At 44.2% G+C, this 17,742-nt stretch overlaps 2 protein-coding genes across 3 annotated transcripts in view; one reads left to right on the forward strand and one right to left on the reverse strand.

Annotated features, from left to right (window-relative positions):
- The window catches only part of ABHD3 (abhydrolase domain containing 3, phospholipase), a 37,530-nt gene extending 20,237 nt beyond the window's left edge, over nucleotides 1-17,293 (forward strand). Inside the window, exons 7-9 of one of the 2 annotated variants that reach the window (XM_054019803.1) lie at nucleotides 168-216; nucleotides 303-468; nucleotides 11,685-12,083. In XM_054019803.1, coding sequence (XP_053875778.1) covers nucleotides 168-216; nucleotides 303-468; nucleotides 11,685-11,731 — 262 coding nt within the window. In that variant the 3' untranslated portion in view covers nucleotides 11,732-12,083. Of the gene's footprint in view, nucleotides 1-167; nucleotides 217-302; nucleotides 469-11,684; nucleotides 12,084-15,464 lie in introns of those variants that run through there. The other variant, XM_054019802.1, reaches the window with a different exon arrangement.
- Nucleotides 10,620-12,415, reverse strand: LOC128832425 (uncharacterized). Its single transcript, XM_054019804.1, has 2 exons — nucleotides 12,082-12,415; nucleotides 10,620-11,176 (listed from the first exon to the last, which is right to left on the reverse strand). Exons 1-2 carry the CDS (start codon nucleotides 12,413-12,415, stop codon nucleotides 10,620-10,622), a joined length of 891 nt encoding a protein of 296 aa, XP_053875779.1.
- Nucleotides 17,294-17,742: the final 449 nt, after the last annotated feature.

Raw genomic sequence — 17,742 nt, forward strand, 5'->3', positions numbered from 1 at the left:
GTGCACATTGCTTAGTGTCCTGGACAGATGGATTTATAAGTCTGAGAAATAAAACAAATGTGTTCTTACTCTATGATGATATTTATTTCTGAGTATGTATTTGTAAGACAGACAACTTCTACATTTGTAAAATCATTTTTTCTTCCCCTCCCCTCATTTTTTTCCAGACATCGACAAACGTTAGAGAAATTATTTGATCTGAATCTTGTCATGAAGGTATATGGATAGATCTTTTCTTTTTTGATTTCATGGTTTGGTTTCCAAATACTGATGTTGTTCCTGATTTGAATTCTCTACTTCAGGCTAAAACCATTAGGGAGTTTGATAAGCAATTCACCTCAGTCATGTTTGGCTACCGTACACTTGATGATTACTATGTAGATGCTAGTCCATGTCGCAAGCTGAAGTCAATAGGAATTCCAGTGTTATGTCTAAATGCTCTGGATGATGTTTTTTCACCAGGTCATGGTAAGTTGAGGCTTTTTTATGTTTTTCTCTATACCGGTATGTATGTATGTATGCAATCAGTAAGATTGAAAACTGCATAGATCTAAGAACAGTCTATATTTGAATGAGATGTATTTAAGTACTATTGTACATCAATACTGATATTTTTAGTTCCCATTTTCCACTCTGATAAACTTTGAAGTTATTGGAGAGGCCTAACTAATACAAGGTGAAAAATCCTTAGTTCTTCTGTTGATCAGCATTCTTGTAAGCCAGCTCCTATAAAACACATCATATTGTGATTTGCTCATGTTTCAGGGTACTTGAACTCCTCCATAGCAATCCCTGGCAATGACCTCTGTGACATAAAAGTCCAATGCCTAATGCAAAAATCATTTGGTTCCCTTTGATGATTAAAGATAGGAAGGAAGTTCAGAATCCTTCAATCTCAGATGGTACCTGGGCCAAAGTGCTGACATGGCTTTGTTGTTGGTCCAGAACAGCAGAAGGGACACAGATGATGTGATCTTATACAGGAAGTCCCATATCAATATTAGTAGAAATCTGATTGAAGGATGAAGCTGCCCAACAGGCAGCAATGTCAGCTAATAACAGTTAAACTGTAAAAACACAATAGATTTTTTAAAATAGTTCATCCTGATCACCAGATAGAGCAATCAGGCTTTTACTGTTGACCCTCTTAAGTCAGTTAACAACATGGTTAAAGATTTCTTTGGTCCTGTGGTCTGCATGATGGCTATATTTTCCGCGGAGTGATCTGACAGTGAATAAAAGTAAAGTTGTAAAAGAGAAACTAGCCAGGACTAAGAGCTAATTAATGATATAATCTTCTGCAGTGGACCGCTGACATCTGGAAGTACAAAATGTTGATTTGATGTAGGGAAACTTGCTATTGCCATTGTAAATTGATCTGGATCTTCATCAGAAAATCTAGGACACCACAGAGATCATGCAAATAGATTAGAGTACTGAACCCAAGTTTAAAGAAACTGAAGGGAGATTATATGTGTGTCATGAATATGTTAAAAGTTACACAAATTTAATGTTAAGTAGGATGCAAGTTGTTTCAAATCAGCTATGGCTGCTTCAGTACAGGTACACTCAGGAAGGAGAGACCTCTTTTGACCCTCTTAGAACGCCTGTACTGGTAGTGTAAAGAAGTGGAGACCAGGCAGCTACCACTTTTGGCAAGCAAAACACCACTCTTGATTGGGAGTATCTGGGTGTGACCATAGACCTGAAACCCATGCACTGCCTATTGATTGTGGGGCTGTGTGGTTTGAAGCACAGGCTACATTTGTTATATGGGTATTGGGGGAACCACCACTGAGATCATTTTTTCCCCATGCCCCTGGTGTAGTATGATCCATTCATTACTTCTCCTGGTTCCTGCCAGCATGATGTTTCCAAAGGCCTCTAGTGAGGGCTATACCACCTCCTTCCTCCTCCCATGTCAGTTAAAGACGAGGTCTCAGGCTCAAGAGTCATCTTGGAACTGAACCCAGGACCCCCAGAATTAAAACACAAAACTACAGTTGTAGCAGGTTCATATCCTCTATGAATCTGGCACGAAGCGGGACACAATGCACACTGAACTGTGGGCTGCACAAGGATTGTTTTTTTTACACATCATGCAGTCTTGCACCCATTGTTGGTGCTAAACAAACAATAATAGAGACTTAAACATATCCTGGTGTGGGGGTATTGTATAGAACCAAAAGATACTGTAGAACATTACAATTTTTTGTACTGATTCTGTTTCCCCTTAAAATCTGATTCTAACCTGCATTTCTCCATTAAGTAAAGTTCTTGGATGTTCAGGCATTTGTTTGGTCCTTGCTCCTCCTACTGTCAAAAGTCGGTAATGTTTCATACAGCATAGAAAATAGAGAAATATTATTGGAGGGGATAAAAACCACTGGCGAGGAATCTGTTCAGCCACTCATTTTGATGAATTTAGTATCTTAGCTGTAACTTACTTGACTACTACAAAGTGATGATGCATTGCAGTGATCTCCAAAGTGGGGTGCGCACACCCCAGGGGGTGCACAAGAGGATCCTTGGGGGGGCGTGGCAGGAGGAGTGCTTTTTTTTTTTTTTTTTTTTGCTTCAAAAAAGTTTGGAGACCACTGATGTATTGGATAGCAGACGTTTTTCAAGGCAGAGATAAAAAAAAACTATTTACCCCTTTTCCCTCTCTGAGGCTTAATCCCCTACCAGACTGTGGGGACCCGTGCTGAGCTGGGAATGACTCTGATCAGGAGGACTCCAGGCTTTCACTGATTTCAGGAATTGGCTACTTTTGCATGCCTCCTCACACTTCTTCCAGTAAATTTGTGGTTTCCTCTTAACCTTTCATGTATGCTTCAGCTCCCCATTAGTAGCAGAAAATTAGAACTCTACAATTTCAGACAGGATCAAACTTAGAATGCTGCCACTCGGAAACACAACCTCAGCCTAGCAGAGAGCATTCGCTAAGAAGAGCTACTCCAGGATTGCTCTCGTATCCAGACAACTCCCTGTATGAAGCTGGCTACACCTGTCTGCTAGATGAGGTGCAAATCCACCAGCCATGAGTCTGTGTCACTTAACATTCTAATTACAATTTAGAAGGTTTTATTCCCATTTTCAATTGTTCAAGGCTGATTGACCATAAGAAATGCAGACACTACATCTGTTTCCTTTAATTGCACAGCCATTTGCTTTTACATCATCTGTAAATGCAGTTTTTGATATCTTTTGCACTTATAAACATAATGGTGGAAGACATCATGGACTTGATCCATAATCAGAAAAATGTACACAGGGATCTTGACCCTGTGGCATATTATGCAGTGTGACTTAAATTTCCTCATTCTAATGGTCTGCCAGGTGCTGGTAGAGAGAGTGCTATCCCACATCTGAGACTCTGACCTTGCAGTTTAGTGCCCTGTCAGCATGTCCTTATAATTCCACTCCATTAATATCTGTGCCCTTTTCAAACCACAGTGTAAATTTTACTAAACTATCTTTCTCTCTTCACTCTGGTATTTTTGGGTTTAAAATTACAACACGACATCATTGTTAAGTTTCACTCTGCATCCCTTTTTGCAGACAATTCAATGGAATAAACCAGTCAGGAGAGATCAAAGAAAAAGAGAGGATAAAAAGATTAGGGAGGGGCTAAGAGTCAGAAAATGGGAGTAAGGGATTCATGGATAGACAACAGAGAAATGAGTCAAAAAAAGGGGATGGAAAACATGAGAGTAGACAATTAGCAAAATTCATGCTGCTCTGTGCTTTGGGGTGTGTGGTTTGTTTTGTTTATTTAATTTGTCAGAGATGGAAGACATAAAGAATAGAATAGCTTTCGAACAAAGGTAGCACTGTGATGCTCCCCAGTGGTACTCAGGGTTGTGAGGCACCTCACCACAACTGTCCTTAGTGTGAAGCTATCTTGCCTGATGCCTGCTGTAGCTCAGCCCCTTGAAACCAACAGCCTCTGGCAACAGACAAGCATTGACTTCCAGGTCTCCACAGACCTCACCCTCTCTTGTGCAGGCTAGTGACAGAGGGACACCATCTCCCACGTCCCTCCCTCTGCCAGAGTCCCACTATGTAGTATCCATCCCCTGTCATTGGACACTCCCAGAAATACATTGTCTCTGGTTGACTGACACAACTCAGGATAAGGTCCCTTACAAAAACACAACACTGGAATCTACTTGTAGTGAAACAAATATGTTTATTTACAAAGATTAAGATGTAAGACATAGTGAGCAAGGACCACAAGTTACATGTAAAACAAAAGGGATAACATGTTTCTTAGAGTCCAAAGTTAACTCTAACCGGCTAAAATCCTTGTCTAAAGCAGATTTCAAAGTAGCAGCCGTGTTAGTCTGTATCCGCAAAAAGAACGGGAGTACTTGTGGCACCTTAGAGACTAAGGCCTGGTCTACACTACGACTTTAATTCGGATTTATCAGCTTTAATTCGAATTAACCCTGTAACCGTCCACACAACGACGCCATTTAATTCGATGTAAAGGGCCCTTTAAATCGATTTCTGTACTCCACCCCAACGAGCGGAGTAGCGCCAAAATCGATTTTAGCAATTCGAATTAGGGTTAGTGTGGCCGCAATTCGATGGTATTGGCCTCCAGGAGCTATCCCACAGTGCATCATTGTGACCGCTCTGGACAGCAATCCGAACTCGGATGCACTGGCCAGGTAGACAGGAAAAGCCCCGCGAACATTTGAACTTCATTTCCTGTTTGCCCAGCGTGGAGAGCACAGGTGACCACAGATACCTCATCAGCACAGGTAACCATGCAGGCTGATAATCGAAAAAGAGCACCAGCATGGACCGTGAGGGAGGTACTGGATCTGATCGCTGTATGGGGAGAGGATTCAGTGCTTGCAGAACTTCGTTCTAAAAGACGAAATGCAAAAACTTTTGAAAAAATTTCCAAGGGCATGATGGAGAGAGGCCACAATAGGGACTCTGAGCAGTGCCGCGTGAAGGTCAAGGAGCTCAGACAAGCCTATCAAAAAACAAAGGAGGCAAACGGTCGCTCCGGGTCAGAGCCGCGGACATGCCGCTACTACGCCGAGCTGCATGCAATTCTAGGGGGGGCTGCCACCACTACCCCACCTTTGTTCGTGGATTCTGGGTCGGGGATAGTCTCGACGCCTGAGGATTCTGCCGATGGGGTAGAGGAGGAGGAGGAGGAGGAGGATGAGCTTGCAGAGAGCACACAGCACTCCATTCTCCCCAACAGCCAGGATCTTTTTATCACCCTGACTGAAGTACCCTCCCAAGCCTCCCAAGCCAGTACCCAAGACTCTGACCCCATGGAAGGGACCTCAGGTGAGTTTACCTTTTAAAATATAAAACTTGTTTTAAAAGCAAACGGTTTTTAATGATTACTTTGCCTGACTTTGCATTCGCGGTCAGTTCAGCTACTGGAAAAGTCTGTAGCTACTGGAAAAGTCTGTTAACGTGTATGGGGATGGAGCGGAAATCCTCCAGGGACATCTCCATGAAGCTCTCCTGGAGGTACTCCGAAAGCCTTGCCAGAAGGTTTCTGGGCAGTGCATCCTTATTCCCTCCTCCATGGTAGGACACTTGACCACGCCATGCTTGCAGCAAGTAATCTGGTATCATTGCCTGACAAAGCCTGGCAGCGTATGGTCCCGGTGTTTGCTGGCATTCAAGCAACATCCGTTCTTTATCTTGTTGTGTAATCCTCAGGAGAGTGATATCACTCCTGGTAACCTGGTTGAAATACGGGAACTTAATTAAGGGGACAGAGGTGGCCGTTCCTACTGGGCTGTTTGCCTGTGGCGGAAAATAAATCCTTCCCTGCAGTTAGCCAAGCGCAGATGGGAAATTGGCCCTGAAGTTTTCCGCGTTTGGCTAGCAGGGATCTTCCCTGTTACCAGCCACGCGGTGGGGGGAGGGTACCGTGATCATCCCAGAGAATTCATGGCGAGGGGGGGGGGTCGGCGGCGGGGGGGGGTAGTTTGGTGCCTGCAGGGATCTTCCCTGATACCAGCCACGCGGTGGGGGGAGGGGTACCGTGATCATCCCAGAGAATTCATGGCGGGGGGGGGGTTAGTTTGTTTTCTGGTGCTGCTGAATGTTAACAGAAAAACCGCAGCACTCTACTTGCCTGAAGGGGCCCAGACAAGCCCCCCCACACTGCCCCCCCCCAACTGGCTGAGATTGGCCAGGCTTCTGCAGCACTCTACAGGCTATGCTTGGTATGTGGGAAAGGAGGGTGCAGAAGCTGTAAAACAATGGCTTACCATGGCCGCATGCAAGCCGAATTCTGTTGCCCAGACCTGTGATCTCTAGCAGCAAAGCCACAAGCACTCAGCATTAAGAGGCAAAATGCGACCTTGCACAGAAATCACATGTGCTATGTAATGTGAACAGTGTTGGTCACCGTGAAAGAGTATAAGCATTGTTCTGCAAAATGTAGCTTTTAAAACAATTCTCTCTTTTTTCCCCTCCCTACAGCAGCTGCAAATTCCTCAAGCCTCCCTCCTCCATCCCGAAGGTTATCACAGATAAGGCGTCGTAAGAAGAAGACGCGGGAGGACATGTTTTCTGAAATTATGCAATCCAGCAGGAGTGACAGAGCTCATCTGAATGAGTGGAAGGAAACAGTTTCAAAGTATAGGAAAGAAGTCAGTGAACGTGAGGAGAGGAGGGACCAACGTGAGGAGAGGAGGGACCAACGTGAGGAGAGGAGAGACGATCGAGATGAGAGATGGCGGCAGGAAGACCAGAGGATGAAGGATGCAACGCTGGGGCTGCTCCGGCGTCTGGTGGAGGTTCAGGAACGACTGCTGGAAAACAGACTGCCGCTTCAGCCCCTGTTCCACCCTCCCCCCTCCCCATGTTCCGTATCCTCCTCCACCCAGACGTGTAAGAACGCGGGGGGGGAGGCTCCGTACACCTTCCCATTCCACCCCAGTAGACAGCCCAAGCAAAAGGCTGTCATTTTTTTAACCTTTTCTTTGTGGCTTTTTCCTTCCCAGCAATCCTCCTCCCAAATACCACCCGGGTTCCCTCCCTCTTTTTCTAATCTATTAATAAAGAATAAATGATTTTTAAATGATAGTGACTTTATTTGGTTTGAAAGAAAGCTGGGGGAAGGGGCAGGGTGGGTTCCTTACAGAAAATCAGTCAGTAAAGGGGGAGGGTTTTCATGAAGGAGAAACAAACAGATATTTCACACGGTAGCCTGGCCAGCCATGAAACTGGTTTTCAAAGCTTCTCTGATGCACAGCGCTTCATGGTGTGATCTTCTAATCGCCCTGGTGTCTGGCTGCGCGTAATCAGCAGCCAGGCGATTTGCCTCAGCCTCCCACCCCGCCATAAAGGTCTCCCCCTTACTTTCACAGAGATTGTGGAGCACACAGCAAGCAGAAATAACAATGGGGAGATTTCTTTGGCTGAGGTCAGAGCGAGTCAATAATGAACGCCAGCGACCTTTTAAACGGCCAAATGCACATTCTACCACCATTCTGCACTTGCTTAGCCTGTAGTTAAACAGCTCCTGACTCCTGTCCAGGCTGCCTGTGTATGGCTTCATAAGCCATGGCATTAAGGGGTAGGCTGGGTCCCCAAGAATAACTATGGGCATTTCAACATCCCCAACGGTTATTTTCTGGTCCGGAAAGTAAGTCCCTTGCTGCAGCCCTTTAAACAGAGTAGTGTTCCTGAAGACGCGAGCGTCATGAACCCTTCCCGCCCAGCCCGCGTTGATGTTGGTGAAACGTCCCTTGTGATCCACAAGTGCTTGCAGCACCATTGAAAAGTACCCCTTGCGGTTTATGTACTCGGTGGCTTGGTGCTCCGGTGCCAAGATAGGGATATGGGTTCCGTCTATTGCCCCACCACAGTTAGGGAATCCCATTGCAGCAAAACCATCCACTATAGCCTGCACATTTCCCAGAGTCACTAACTTTCGTAGCAGCACCTGAGTGATTGCTTTGGCTACTTGCATCACAGCAGCCCCCACAGTAGATTTGCCCACTCCAAATTGATTCCCGACTGACCGGTAGCTGTCTGGCGTTGCAAGCTTCCACAGGGCTATCGCCACGCGCTTCTCAACTGTGAGGGCTGCTCTCATCTTGGTATTCTGGCGTTTCAGGGCAGGAGACAGCAAGTCACAAAGTTCCATGAAAGTGCCCTTACGCATGCGAAAGTTCCGCAGCCACTGGGAATCGTCCCAGACCTGCAACACTATGCGGTCCCACCAGTCTGTGCTTGTTTCCCTTGCCCAGAATCGGCGTTCCATGGATAGAATCTGCCCCATTAACAACATGATCTCCAAAGCACCGGGGCCTGTGGTTTCACTGAATTCTGTGTCCGTGTCCGTGTCCATGTCCTCATCATGCTTGTCGCTGCGCTGCCGCCGCCGCTGCCTCCTCGCCTCGTTTTTCTGGTCCTGGCTGAGCATAAACTCCACGAGAACGCGCGAGGTGTTTGCAATATTCATGAGTGCTGTCTTGACCTCAGCGGGCTCCATGCTTGCCGTGGTATGGAGTCTGCAGTGTTCACCCACCCAGGAAAAAAGGCGCGAAAATGGTTGTCTGCCGTCCGTTGCTTTCATGCAGGGAGGGAGGGAGGGAGGAAGTGAGGCTGTACCCAGAACCACCTGCGACGATGTTTTTTGTCCCATCAGGCACTGGGATCTTAACCCACAATCCCAATGGGCGCGGGAGACTGCGGGAACTATGGGATAGCTATGGAATTGCTACCCACAGTGCAACGGTGCAGAAATCGACGCTAGCCCCGGTACTTGGACGCACACCACCGAATTACTGTGCTAGTGTGGCCGCACTCATTTCGGCTTTATACAACCTGTTTCTCAAATCCGAATTATCTAAATTCGGATTAATCCCGTAGTGTAGACATACCCTAAGGGTATGTCTACACTATGGGATTAATCCAAATTTATATAATTCGAATTTTGGAAACAGATTGTATAAAGTCGAATGTATACGGCCACACTAAGCACATTAATTTGGCGGTGTGCGTCCATGTACCGGGGCTAGCGTCGATTTCCGGAGCGTTGCATTGTGGGTAGTTATCCCATAGCTATCCCATAGTTCCCGCAGTCTCCCCCACCCATTGGAATTCTGGGTTGATATCCCAGTGCCTGATGGGGCAAAAGACATTGTTGCAGGTAGTTCTGGGTACAGCCTCACCCCTCCCTCCATGAAAGCAACGTCAGACAACCATTTCGCGCCTTTTTTCCTGGGTGAAAACTGCAGACTCCATACCACGGCAAGCATGGAGCCTGTTCAGCTCAAGACAGCAGTCATGAACATTGTAAACACCTCACGTGTTCTCGTGCAGTTTATGCTGAGCCAGGACCAGAAAAATGAGGCGAGGAGGAGGCGGCGACGGCGGCAGCGCAGCGACAAGCGTGATGAGGACACGGACATGGACACAGAATTCTCTCAAACCGCGGGCTCCGGTGCTTTGGAGATCATGTTGTTAATGGGGCAGGTTCTATCCGTGGAACACCGATTCTGGGCCCGGGAAACAAGCACATACTGGTGGGACCGTATAGTGTTGCAGGTGTGGGACGATTCCCAGTGGCTGCAAAACTTTCGCATGCGTAAGGGCACTTTCATGGAACTTTGTGACTTGCTGTCCCCTTCCCTGAAGCGCCAGAATACCAAGATGAGAGCAGCCCTCACAGTTGAGAAGCAAGTGGCGATAGCCCTGTGGAAGCTTGCAACGCCAGACAGCTACCAGTCAGTTGGGAACCAATTTGGAGTGGGCAAATCTATTGTGGGGCTGCTGTGATCCAAGTAGCCAACGCAATCAAAGAGCTGCTGATATCAAGGGTAGTGACTCTGGGAAACGTGCAGGTCATAGTGGATGGCTTTGCTGCAATGGGATTCCCAAACTGCGGTGGGGCGATAGACGGAACCCATATCCCTATCTTGGCACCGGAGCACCAAGCCACCAAGTACATAAACCGCAAGGGGTACTTTTCAATGCTGCTGCAAGCCCTGGTGGATCACAAGAGACGTTTCACTAACATCAACGTGGGATGGCTGGGAAAGGTACATGATGCTCGCATCTTCAGGAACTCTGGTCTGTTTCAAAAGCTGGAGGAAGGGACTTTCTTTCCGGACCACAAAATAACCGTTGGGGATGTTGAAATGCCAATAGTTATTCTTGAGGACCCAGCCTACCCCTTAATGCTATGGCTCATGAAGCCATACACAGGCAGCCTGGACAGGAGTCAGGAGCTGTTCAACTACGGGCTGAGCAAGTGCAGAATGGTGGTAGAATGTGCATTTGGCCATTTAAAAGGTCGCTGGCGATCGTTACTGACTCGCTCAGACCTCAGCCAAACCAATATCCCCATGAGGCAAATCGCCTGGCTGCTGATTATGTGCAGCCAGACACCAGGGCGATTAGAAGAGCACACCAGGAAGCGCTGCGCATCAGAGAAGCTTTGAAACCCAGTTTCATGACTGGCCAGGCTACAGGGTGAAATTTCTGTTTGTTTCTCCTTCATGAAAACCTGCCCCCTTTATTGACTCATTCTCTGTAAGGAACCCACCCTCCCCCTTCCCCCAGCTTGCTTTCAAAGGAAATAAAATCACTATCATTTAAAAATCATTTATTCTTTATTAATGGATTATAAAAAGAGGGAGAGAACCCTGGTGGGGTTTGGGAGGAGGATTGGCGGGAAGGAAAAGGCCACTAAAAAAGGTTAAAAAAATGACAGTCTTTTGCTTGGGCTTTCCACTGGGGTGGAATGGGAGGGTGTACGGAGCCTCTCCCCCTGCATTCTTACACGTCTGGGTGAGGAGGCTATGGAACATGGTGAGGGGGGGAGGAGGGTTATACAGGGGCTGTAGCGGCACTCTGTGCTCCTGCTGCCGTTCCTGAAGCTCCACCAGACGCCGGAGCATGTCTGTTTGCTCACGCAACAGCCCCAGCGTTGCATCCTGCCTCCTCTGATCTTCCTGCCGCCACCTCTCATCTCGAGCGTCTCTCCTCTCCTCACATTCACTGGCTTCTTTCCTATACTTTGAAACCGTGTCCTTCCACTCATTCAGATGAGCTCTTTCACTGCGGGTGGATTCCATGATTTCTGCGAACATCTCGTCTCGTGTCTTCTTTTTCCGACGCCTTATCTGAGATAGACTTCGGGACGGAGGAGGGAGGCTTGAAAAATTTGCAGCTGGTGGAGGGAGGGGAAAAAAGGAGAGAATTTTTTAAAAAGATACATTTTGCAGAACAATGCTTATACTCTTTCACGGTGACCAACACTATTCACATTACATAGCACATGTGATTTCAGTACAAGGTCGCATTTTGCCTCTTTAATATTGAGTGCCTGTGGCTTTGCTGCTAGAGATCACAGACGCAGGTCTGGGCAACAGAATTCGGCTTTCCCACATACCAAGCAAAGCCCATTGAGTGCTGCGGTTTTCCTGTTAACCTTCAGCAGCAGAAAACAAACTAACCCCCCCCCATCCAATTCTCTGGATGATCGCTTTATCCCTCCCCCCACCACGTGACTGGTATCAGGGAAGATCCCTGCTAGCCAAACGCGAAAAACTCTGGGCCAATTCCCCCCCTCGCGTTTGGCTAACTGCAGGGAAGGGATTTCTTTTCAGCCACAGGCAAACAGCCCAGTAGGAATGGCCACCTCTGTCCCCTTAATTAAATTCCTGTATTTCAACCAGGTTACCATGAGCAATATCACTCTCCTGAGGATTACACAGCGAGATAAAGAACGGATGTTGCTTGAATGCCAGCAAACACCGGGACCATACGCTGCCAGGCTTTGTCATGCAATGATACCAGATTACTTGCTGCAAGCATGGCGTGGTCAAGTGTCCTACCGTGGAGGACGGAATAAGGCTGCACTGCCCAGAAACCTTGTGGCAAGGCTTTTGGAGTACCTCCAGGAGAGCTTCATGGAGATGTCCCTGGAAGATTTCCGCTCCATCCCCAGACACGTTAACAGACTTTTCCAGTAGCTGTATTGGCCGCGAATGCATCCCAAGTCCTCAGGGCACAGTAATCATTAAAAAACGCTTGCTTTTAAAACAAGTTTTATATTTTAAAAGGTAAACTCACCTGAGGTCCCTTCCATGGGGTCATGGTCTTGGATACTGGCTTGGAAGGGTACTTCAGTCAGGCTTGTCCTCCTCCTCCTCCTCCTCCTCTTCCCGTCCGCAGAATCCTCAGGTGTCACTGATGAGATTATCCCCGCCTCGGAATCCACGGTCAGAGGTGGGGTAGTGGTGGCGGCCCCCCCTAGAACTGCATGCAGCTCGGCGTAGAAGCGGCATGTCCGTGGCTCTGACCCGGAGCGACCGTTTGCCTCCTTTGTTTTTTGATAGGCTTGTCTGAGCTCCTTGACTTTCACGCGGCACTGATCCAAGTCCCTATTGTGGCCTCTCTCCATCATGCCCTTGGAGATTTTTTCAAAAGTTTTGGCATTTCATCTTTTCGAATGAAGTTCTGCTAGCACTGAATCCTCTCCCCATATAGCGATCAGATCCAGTACCTCCCGTACGGTCCATGCTGGTGGTCTTTTTTGATTATCGGCCTGCATGGTTACCTGTGCTGATGAGCTATCTGTGGTCACCTGTGCTCTCCACGCTGGGCAAACAGGAAATAAAATTCAAATGTTTGCGGGGCATTTCCTGTCTACCTGGCCAGTGCCATCCGAGTTCAGATTGCTGTCCAGAGCCATCACAATGGTGCACTGTGGGATAGCTCCCGGAGGCCAATACCATCGAATTGCGGCCACACTAACCCTAATTCGAAATGACAATATTGATTTTGGCGCTACTCCGCTCGTCAGGGTGGAGTAGAGAAATCGATTTTAAGAGCCCTTTATTTCGAAATAAATGGCTTCGTTGTGTGGACGGGTGCAAGGTTAATTCGATTTAATGCTGCTAAATTCAAATTAAAGTGATAGTGTAGACCAGGCCTAACAAATTTATTTCAGCATAAGCTTTAGTGGGCTACAGCTCACTTCTTCTGATGCATAGAATGGAACACACAGAGACTGGGAATGGTTGGGTCATTACACTAATTGAATCTTTTGCCCCATGTTAAGTTCTCCTCACACCTTCTATGGGTCATCTCGATTATCACTTCAAAGGTTTTTTTTCTTCTGCTGCTGATCACTCATCTCAATTGATTGGCCTCTTACAGTTGGTATGGCTACTTCCACCTTTTCATGTTCTCTGTATGTATAAATATCTTCTGTCTGTGTGTTCCATTCTATGCATCCGAAGAAGTGAGCTGTAGCCCATGAAAGCTTATGCTGAAATAAATTTGTTAGTCTCTAAGGTGCCACAAGTACTCCTGTTCTTTTTGTCTAAAGCAATTTCTCACCTAAAGCAACCTCCCAGCATCACTAGTCCACATGGCCAGGATCCAATTTTCATGAATGTGAAAAGCGATGTCTTTTTTGCTCCCTCAGTGAAGGATCGGAAAGGGGGCCTTTTTCCTTCCCCATGTAGTCCAGTAAATCTTTGACATGTCCCTTTTGAAGTGCATCCCCAGATAAGACTCTTCTCCCCATTGCTTGTTCTCCAGTGTGCTCCGCACCCAATTGGTTTCACATCCCCCAATCAACCTATTTTTCCTGTTAGCTCTACATGCAAATGGGGCTTCCATTGTTTTACAATGCTTAATTATATCAGAGACAGGGATAGGTGAAGAGACATGCTCTGTCTGGCAGAAGACCTGTTTGTTTATTTCTGTCAAAATATAATGCAATTTTTTTGTAGAACCTAATCACAATTTTTTGTAGTTTTATTTTTTCCATTCCTGCAAAAAAGCATATTTGAAAACTGCAGTTTTACAAGGCTTCTGTCCTTACTGCAGGGGTAGGCAACCTATGGCACGCGTGCCAAAGGCGGCATGCAAACTGATTTTCAGTGGTACTCACACTGCCCGGGTCCTGGCCACCGGTCCGGGGGGCTCTGCATTTTAATTTAGTTTTAAATGAAACTTCTTAAATATTTTAAAAACCTTATTTACTTTACATACAACAATAGTTTAGTTATATATTATACACTTATAGAAAGATGTATTACTGGCCACCGAACCCTTGAATTAGAGTGATTAAATGAAGACTCGGCACACCACTTCTGAAAGGTTGCCGACCCCTGCCTTAGTGTATATCAGGGCCTTTTGCTATGTAAAAAATAAATACATTTAACACACATTAAATCTCAGTTACTCATTTTTCAATGGCAGCTCCTTTAAATAACTAATCACTACACCCCGAGCATGAACAAGTCCATTAAGTTGCAGTAACATCATGTCATGTCACATAGTTATTCCATATGAGAATAGTTAGACAGTTGCATTGATCTGTCATTTTGTGAATACATGTGCTTTCTATATTGTTAATCTGATTTTAATTTACCTTTATTTTTCTTTAATCAAGGGTTCTGCTATCGGTTACCCAGTGGAACAATGTACTAGCCATTCACCTCTGAATACTTTTGGTCATCTGAATTCACTGAAATCAAAAGACAAAATTATTCATTGTAATCTCTATGTATGCATATGCCCAAATCATTGCACAGTTTACAGTCTAATTTTAGACAGCTGATCTAATTCTGAGTAACTCATTTACTAGCAGTCTCCAACCTAGAGAGGGCCACTAACCTGGTGTGTGACCTTGGGGAAGTCACTCTTTTGTGCCTCTTTCCCTTTCCACTCTTTGCCTGTCTACACTGTAAGCTCTTTTGTGCAGGCACTGTCTCTTGCTAGGGCTCAGATCCTCAAAGGTATTTAGGCACCTAACTCCCACTGAGATCAAAGTACAATGGAACCCAAATCTTGGCTGGGTCCCAAATCTTGGTTGGGGCCTTTAGGTTCTACTGGAATACATATAATACATAATAACGATGAAGTTAATAACCCTGTACTGATGCTGAGCATTGACGTAGCTGTATAAGCACATTGAACATCTCACTCTCTATAGCTGTTGGCCTTTCACTGTGATAAGCATTGAACTCAATTCCTAAAGTAAACAAATTCTTACAAAACTATTTACAGAAATATATTAAATACAAAATGTTAAAATGACTGCAGGGTTCATACCTAATCTAACAAGAACAGGACTATTCATTGTCAATCCATCATTTATCTGTTGCCAAATATTGAAGCACATATGTAAAGCTATGGACCTGATTCTCCTCTCACTTACACTGTTTTTACACCATTGTAAATCTGCATTGACTTCAATGGAGTTACACTTAATTTACATCAGTGTGAGTGAGAAGAGGATCAATCAGTGCATCATCTAGAAATTTGCACAAATGATGTGAGTTAATGATTCAAAGTGAGATATCTTTTGATATCTTAAGATCCCAATCCTGCAGTGCCCTTTTCTGTATTTCTGTTGTATGATTAGGATGCATGGTATTTGCTAGAGATAAATAATGAGATGCGGGACTTACTATACTTTTCTTTCCTTTTCTTTTCAGCTATACCCATAGAAACTGCCAAACAAAATCCAAATGTTGCTTTGGTTCTTACTTCTTGTGGAGGCCACATTGGTTTTTTAGAAGGAATGTGGCCAAGGAAGTGTACTTACATGGACAGAGTCTTCAAGCAGTTTGTGCAGGCTGTGTTTGAGCATGAAAACCAAATCTGCAGCATGTAGCTCTTCTGAGGCATCTTGTCCAGACCATTGTTTCAGCACAGTGGCATGATCTGACAAGAGAAGCTCAGCCTAATGCACAAATTTTAATTACTGTGTATACAGCAAACAAGCCAGCCGTTGGATGAAATCCATTACTATGTGCAAAAAATACCTTTTGCCTAAAATTTTGTAGCAAGAAATAAATATTACGTTGGCACTTTTGTAGTTTTTTAATATGCCTTATCAAGAATGACCTTAAATAAAACAGCACTCTAAATATATCAAATTGCACTTAACCAAAACCATTAAGCCAACAGGTTATAATTCCTCAGGGGTTTAATTTAAGACAGTTCATTTTTAGGAGACTCAATTTAGATGACTTGTAATATAACAGTTTTAGTAACTAACTCTCAAAATTACATTTATTATATTTTAAAGTATGTTACAGGTTGATCCATTTCTAAGGGCATTGATGAGAAAAATATTTAAATATGAAAATAGAAGGAACATAAAACAGGACTGATTCATCAAAGTAATCTTTAGGTTTAAGCATGGACTGCAGCAGTATTAGACTGATAATTTCATTTGCTGTTTTACTCTTTGAAAATATTCAGATTTAGGGCTGTTTTTTATTATTAATTAATTATTAGTATTATTATTTATTTATAATGCCAATACCATATTTGTCTTATATGTTTATTTTTAACATTGTTAGCTAATTTGTAGTATTTATATATTACCAAAGGTTCTGTTGAAATATAGTACTGTAATAAACTATGTAATTTTAAACCAACACACTTTGTACTTCCTAATTTATGTAATCTTGTATAGTGTTATATATGTAATACATATTCCATGTAAAGGTGGCAAATAACAAATTGCATAATTCTATAATTTAAGTTTATATTACCCTACAAGAACATATGAGTTTTAAAAAATATACATTAGAAAGTCAGGAGATTATGTCACTGTCAACTTTAAAACCACATTTCCATCTGAACAATTTGTCTCTGCTATTGTCCCAAGTAATACCTAAAACGAGTAACTGAAAGAGATGGTGGGGGGAAGGAAATCTATTTTTTTAAGTTTTCTTGCTTTGTGCACGTGACAGCACTTTGTATATAGTCAGTTTCTTTGTTTTGTTGATGCTCTGACAAATACTTGGAGCTACAATGGTCCTCCTGCGCAGTTTTTCTGGCACAAGGACTGTAAAGCTGGCTTCACCACCTGCCTGAACAGGCATCAGAAAAGAGAGCACAAGGCGAAGGATACACCTGAGCATGTTTGGCTGCATTGCTGTTAGCTTGCTCCAAAGAGCCTTCTACATCTCATCTAGTAAGCAAATATATAAAATAAATTTCAGGACATGCTATAAAAAGGGTGCTCTGACAGAAAATTGAAATTAGTCAATTAAAAAAAATTGAAGTGTCTTTTTAAGGTTGAACTTTTTAAACAAGGCATTGAATCTCAACCAAGTAACAGATATCACCTTAACTCTGCCCTTGTAGAGCCAACACAAGAAAAATCAAATGTAAAAGCCAAATGAAACTGCACATGTTAATACATGAATGATTTTTAGATGCCTTATGTGTGCTCATATCGATTTTCAGAACACAAGGTTTGTGCACATACAAGCATGTCACTTAACTAATAAATAAATTATGGAATCAATGCTCTTCATGTTATATTTGCATAACTGTGTTGTTCATAGCTCTGTGTTAAACCTCTTTAAAAGACATTTACTAAGGAAATGTCTTATAGTGCAACTGTAAATCACATAATCAATGGCAGATTTATTATCCTGCCTTTCTTTGCCTCATATTACTTAGGCCCTGATCCTGTAGTTGTTTGAAATCAATGTGACAACTCACATGTTTAAAGCTGAGCATGTGTGTAAGCATGTGCAGGAATGAAACCTTAACCTAAATATATCTACATTGACACATTTCCCGAAGATCCTTCTGTACCTTTATAAATACTGAACTTTTGTGCAGCTATTTCTTTTTCATTAGGATAATGAAATTGACTGGAGCAGACTAGTGGCAACCAGCTTTAACAACCTGATCTGTATCACTATCCTGAACCTTTCCCAAAGCAACATGGCATGAGAATGGCTATAG

Source organism: Malaclemys terrapin, chromosome 2 (assembly GCF_027887155.1).
Source record: "Malaclemys terrapin pileata isolate rMalTer1 chromosome 2, rMalTer1.hap1, whole genome shotgun sequence".
Lineage (NCBI taxonomy): Eukaryota > Metazoa > Chordata > Testudines > Emydidae > Malaclemys > Malaclemys terrapin.

Coding starts and splice junctions, on each gene's coding strand:
- LOC128832425 (XM_054019804.1), bottom strand. CDS start 12,415: ATGATGGAGAGAGGCCACAATAGGGACTTGGATCAGTGCCGCGTGAAA. Junction 11,177..12,081: donor CCCCATGGAAGGGACCTCAG/GTGAGTTTACCT, acceptor TCCCTCCACCAG/CTGCAAATTTTTCAAGCCTC.